Raw genomic sequence first — 6,615 nt, 5'->3', positions numbered from 1 at the left:
CTTAAATCTGCTTTTAAAAGAAATATTTTCTTATAAATTATATCAAATATAAATACATTTTCCATTGTCTTTATTAGAGTTACAAAAATATTTAATGAGTTAAAGCAAGTTCCTCGAAATAAAAAAGGTACATATTAAATAATAACGTTGTATATCTATATTATCTTCGCCTTAATTTGCTATTAAAATGAACTACATAACTGTCATGTAGACATTACTTGACAATTTAGTTCCAATATTTTGATTTTTGACATTGTTGACAGAACAGAATTATAGTTTTTTAGCGAAGGACAGGTTTGCTTGTTGCCCGCGATATTTACGATACCATCAAGCTGTATCGACGATAACGAAACACGATGACGTGTGCTTTGCCGTAAGTGAAAGTAACTTATTAGTGGTAGGAGTTATACGCTAAGGCCTTCAACATCAGTTGTATATTGTGTTGATCGCAGTCTCTCGTCCGTTGCGGTTTCGTGCACTCGAGTCTACGTAAACGTACTACCTCGTTAACGATGTGTGGAATTTTCGCATATATCAATCACCTTACACCGAAGACCCGGCGAGACATATTGGAATTGCTTGTAAATGGATTAAAACGATTGGAATACCGCGGTTACGATTCGGCGGGCGTTGCCGTCGATGCCGCCGATCAAAAAGACATCGCGGTTGTGAAAAGAAGCGGTAAAGTTGCTGCGCTCGAAGAGTTACTTCAGCAACGCTGCGAAGAACTCGCTGTTGACGAATCTGTGGAGTCTCACTGCGGCATCGCCCACACCCGTTGGGCCACTCACGGCGAGCCCAGCGCGGTCAACTCCCACCCTCAGCGCTCCGGGGAGGATAACGCCTTTGTTGTCATCCACAATGGAATTATCACCAACTACAAGGCAGTCAAGACTTTCCTAGAGAATAAGGGATATGTTTTTGAGTCTCAAACAGACACTGAAGCGATTGCTAAGCTGATCCATCACATGTACCAACAGCACAAGGATTACAGTTTCCAGGAGCTGGTTGAGCAGGTAATCCAACAACTTGAAGGAGCTTTTGCTTTATGCTTTAAATCTAGATACTTCCCTAATGAGTGTGTTGCCGCGAGACGAGGTAGTCCCTTGCTTGTGGGGATTAAAACTAGACGCCGCCTCTCAAGCGACCATGTACCGATTATGTACACCAACAACAAGGCCACCCGAGGTGTGGTTCCATCGGTGCCCCGTGTCAACAGCCATGCTCACTTTGAACCAGAAGAGGAGAGGGATGTTGAGTATTTCTTTGCCTCCGATGCGTCTGCTGTTATTGAACATACTAATAGAGTGCTTTATTTTGAAGATGATGATGTCGCACATATCAAAGAGGGTGTACTTAGTATCCACCGTATGTCGGTGAACAGCTCTGATCCTCACCAGAGGGAAATTTTGACTTTGAAATTAGAATTGCAGCAAATTATGAAGGGCAACTATGAATATTTCATGCAAAAAGAAATTTTTGAACAATCCGAGTCCATCGTGAACACCATGAGAGGACGTCTCAATTTTGCTGATGGTACTGTCACCCTTGGAGGCATCAAAGACTACATTCCTGAAATTAAGCGTTGTAGGCGTTTGATGTTAATTGGATGCGGAACAAGTTACCATAGTGCTGTTGCTACACGACAACTCCTTGAGGAGTTAACTGAACTCCCAGTTATGGTGGAGCTGGCATCTGACTTCCTGGATAGAAACACTCCAGTTTTCAGAGATGATGTATGCTTCTTCATCTCTCAGTCAGGTGAAACAGCAGACACTCTGATGGCTCTAAGATACTGCAAGCGGCATGGAGCTCTCATCGTTGGAATAACCAACACCGTTGGCAGTTCTATCTGTCGCGAATCGCATTGTGGTGTGCACATCAACGCCGGCCCTGAAATTGGTGTGGCATCCACAAAAGCTTATACATCACAGTTTGTATCTCTTGTTATGTTTGCATTGGTTATCAGTGAAGATCGTATTTCGTTGCAAAAGCGTCGGGCGGACATCATCGAAGGTCTTCACGAATTAGAAGTGAAAATTCGTCAAGTACTCGCATTGGACGACAAAGTTAAATCCTTGGCAGAAGACCTATATCGTCAACGATCATTGTTAATAATGGGTCGTGGATACAATTTCGCTACGTGCTTAGAGGGAGCTCTGAAAGTAAAGGAATTGACATATATGCACAGCGAGGGCATTATGGCGGGAGAATTGAAGCACGGTCCCCTTGCCCTTATTGATGACTCCATGCCAGTCATGATGATTGTCATGCGTGATCCAGTTTATACGAAATGTATGAATGCACTCCAACAAGTAACCGCACGGCAAGGTCGCCCCATCGTGGTTTGTGAAGAGGGTGACACGGAGACCATGTCGCTCGCGTCTCGTGTTCTTGAAGTGCCGAAAACCGTTGATTGTCTACAGGGTGTACTTACTGTAATTCCTATGCAATTGTTGGCTTACCATATAGCTGTAATGCGGGGCTGTAATGTCGATTGCCCGCGAAATCTCGCTAAGTCTGTTACTGTGGAATAATTTACATATTGAACCTTTATCACGCGTAAAGTCTCATGGTATTTGGTTGACTACATACGAGTATGTTTCGTGGAAAGAGGAGTAGGAGAAATAGTAGCGTTGAGATTGATTTTTAAGAATACCTCAGGTTGTTCCTTGGTCGCATTTTTATAAACGGTAGTTTTAAAGTTTGACCAAAATGTAAATAAATCACCAAAATTTATTTTTTCTGCTCATCGCTCTATCAATTGATAAACGTACAGAAAATTAAATAATAAATACAGTAAATGTGTTCAAGTGGCATTGTTTCTCTCGGGCCAATTTTATATTTTTTGAATATTAACTATTACGGACATTTTGAAAATGTTCAGTAAACGCAAATTTTATATTGTAAAAAAAAGTATATGTTAATAGATACAAATATTGTTGCCGTTGCGGGTGTGAGTGAAAACACGTTTTCTATTATTGTTTGTATTCTTAAAAGAAAGAGCAGCGGTAGGAATTGCCACACGATGGCTCACGACGCTGTGAAAAGTAGACGGAGAGCGCCTAAACCTGACTTGCATACAAACACATTCCGCGGGGACGATTTTTAACATTCCAAGTCAAACTAGGAAACTCGATAATAATATGATTATAATTTATCAGAGGACCGAAACATCAAGGCCATTCCTCTCGCTTAAAATTGCCTCCGGCTGTATGACGAGGTGATTTCAACATGATCTTTACAATCCGGTTTTATTATCATGTCTTTAGCTATTTTGATTTCGTTTTATTATTATATAATGGGATTGTATTAAGTTTTACGTGTTATCTATAACTTGAAACAACATTTAATATCTAGTTTACGTAAGAATATATCTTGAATTTGGGCAGTTTTTTCTTTGGAAAGAATTGAACAAGGAAATAATAATACAGATTTGGTGTAGAATAATACGATACGTATACGATTACGTGTCACATCGCACTTTTATAAAATCTTGAGAAAACTAAGCTTAATGGTAATTTAAAAATGTTCAAAATTATTCGACATAATTATTATGTTAAGATCCCGCGAAATTGACTTAATTATACTGTAAATACCGTTTTATTTTTATAAAATTAATAGAAATGTTAAGATGCAATTTGACGTGTCTTCAACTGCTTTTAACATCTAATGGGTATGTTTTTGAAGAACCATGAGAGCCGTTTGGTACCATCTATTATCATCACAAATAAAATGAGATTTTATATTAGGTATATTTTTATATTATATAACTAGACTAAGGTCTGTATATACATATAATTATATAGACATTCCTTAAGAATACATTTCGAAATGCGTGTCATCATTATATTACGATATTAATGAGTTTTTAATAGATACTAAAATAAAAAACGCATTTTTATAATTATAAGTAAATGAAAGCTACTGAGAATTACTTACCAATTTTAACTTAAGTATAATTTCGACCAATTATTGTAAAATTGTCTTTTGTATTTGTGGTAAAAATGATTTATTACTTATAAGTGTATCGCTAACGCTAATACCTGTAAACGAGGAAATGTTAATGATAAGTGCCTACTTGGCGACTCCGATAACGAATAATTTTAAAAATATGCTAATACCACATAATACATCTGTTAATTAGTATTCTATGTGAACTCTATCAATTTATTTTCATACAATTTTAACATATTTGACTTTACTCGTGCAATTAAATGATTTAATGTATGTTGTATAAAAACACGAATTGTTTTAAAAAAGATCGCTAGTCATTCGAAATTTTAGATTTGGGTGTATAAAATGTATGAGTCTCTCAGATTACCTAGTAACTTGTTATTATAGAATCGGATATATGTATGTCAATTGGTTAGTCCAGTTGTGGTTAGTTAAGTTAGTTATTGCTAGACAATAATCATAGCTTCATAAAAGCTTTTAAGATAATATTGTGTTGCCTGCCTATAGACGAGGCAGGGATATTGAAACGTATTATATATTATGCAAAATGTTTTACTGCTTACAATTAAAATCAAACTTGCTAGTTATAATATGTTTAATCTGTTGCAATAACATGCTCTATCTATTAAGTAAATACCATAAAGGTACTTATTTTATGTTGAAAATGAATGGACTGTAGGTACTTATCGTTGAATAGTCGTATTCATTAAATTTGTCACGACAGCAAAATGCTCTATATGTGATAATTATAGTAAAATGAAGTAATTGTTATTTACGCACATAATTTGTGTAAAAGAAATAGTTATGTAAGTACCTATTAGTGTATATTTTTCAATAGTTTATTTGCATTTTTATTTGGACTGTTCAACAGACTATTATAATCTTTGAAGTTTTGTTTATATTTTATTTAGATTTATTTTTAAATATATAATATTCTGTATACCGAAATATTATGTTTTATTACCTTGCAGCACATTTTCTTGTGGTGAATCATTAGAAAGAACAGTCAGAAAGATGAGTTAACTATCTGTTGGAATTACGTGGTGTAATCTTCTGTATCTTTCTCAGTTTATGTCATAAATAAAAACACGAATAATAGAGATGGAATTATTTACCTATACTTAACATAGAAGCTTATTACGGTTGCTCATATGTGTGACCAATCTAGTGAGCATTACGAAGTTATGTTTTATACAGGGAACATCACAATACAAATTTCACTTTTTATCGCATAACTGGCGTAACTAATATCTTTTGCACATTTTTGTGTGAATAATTTACATCGTTTGTCAATATCGCCAGAAATCAAGTTTCACGTGGTTTTAACATTGTGCCACAGACTTATGAATAACACGTAACCCACTTGTACAAATTTACTTAAACTGCACCTCAGACCAAGAACAGAAGACGAAGGAACGTTGCTTTGAAGCACAATTTTCACTCCCTCGTGCGAACGACTTTTAGTTTTCAGTGCGAGAATTTAGCAAATTTAGAATGTTTATATATGATGAGAAATTATATCTTCCCTTATAATGACAGTGTTAACTTTTTTCCAAGCCTTTCGGACAGCTACGTGACGATTCATTCAAGATTCTTTGTGGTGAATGCAATCGCATGCTGCGTGGCCTTGTATGTGTGCGTAATGCGAAGCTAGAGCGCAAATGTACATAATTTGATACACTTTAATATTTTCTTCGAGACTCACATGTCTTTTTAATACGCTTTTATTAGCTTCAGACGTATGTATGTTGGTATGTTAGTATGTAACGGAATCTTTGAACATGATTTTAACCCCCTTCAAAACGTCGGATTAACTTGAAATTTGGCATACTTATTAAGGACCGATGACAATTCAATATTTTAAACATTCTGACCCGTTATCCTTACTAGGTTAATCAGGATCAGCGATTTTTGTTTTCCTGAGACCCGGAAGGTCTGCGTTAAGACCAATAAAGGAATCTACCAGGCGCGCCGATCACCTAACCTAACCTGACCTGACCTGACCTGACCTGACCTGACCTGACCTGACCTGACCTGACCTGACCTGACCTCAACTTAGACACGTCCGTTGTTAATAGCATCATGAAGCAGTGTCTCATCATCCTTATTCATTCAGCACTTCAACATCTGCACCTTCCTTTAACAACATTTCCACTATTTCATTGTTCCCATTTCTTGCTGCCAAATGTAAAGGCATATATGATTTCAGCTCATCGTCATAGTCACAACATATATTATTAACTTGAGCTGTAAAATTAATTAAACTACTAACAGTTTTAAAATCTCTGCAGGCAGCAGCAACACAAAGAGAAGAAATTCTAGAATTATTTTTTATATTAACATCATCATGATGTAATATTAAATCGATGATTGGACGACGTCCTTTTGAAATGGCTAGATGTAAAGCAGTTGGCCGTTTTTCTCTTGAGTATTGCCATCAGCGCCTGTTTTTAAAAGATGCTGTATCATCCTTTTTCCGTGATTACTTTTATCCAAGATAGAGGACCTGGGATATGGTATAAATTATGAAAGAAAGCAGTTAGCATTGGCAATTCGGATGTCATTAAACAACTCCTCTGGGATTTTCACGTTAACAATAAAAATAAACACCAATGTAAAACACCACTTCATACAGCTGTGTTAAACAATGACCCAATA

At 36.3% G+C, this 6,615-nt stretch overlaps 1 protein-coding gene across 1 annotated transcript; it reads left to right on the top strand.

Annotated features, from left to right (window-relative positions):
* The first annotated feature begins 260 nt into the window (after positions 1–260).
* On the top strand, positions 261–4,905 carry LOC140747355 (glutamine--fructose-6-phosphate aminotransferase [isomerizing] 1). The gene has a single exon (XM_073079759.1). It carries the CDS (start codon positions 513–515, stop codon positions 2,535–2,537), a length of 2,025 nt encoding a protein of 674 aa, XP_072935860.1. The 5' UTR covers positions 261–512; the 3' UTR covers positions 2,538–4,905.
* Positions 4,906–6,615: the final 1,710 nt, after the last annotated feature.

The sequence above is a fragment of the Epargyreus clarus genome, unplaced genomic scaffold, assembly GCF_041222505.1.
Source record: "Epargyreus clarus isolate Ecla_fem2 unplaced genomic scaffold, WU_Ecla_fem_2.2 ptg000014l, whole genome shotgun sequence".
In the NCBI taxonomy this organism is placed as follows: Eukaryota; Metazoa; Arthropoda; class Insecta; order Lepidoptera; family Hesperiidae; genus Epargyreus; species Epargyreus clarus.
The sequence above is the reverse complement of the archived record's forward strand: the minus strand, read 5'-3'. Positions and strand labels throughout refer to the sequence as shown.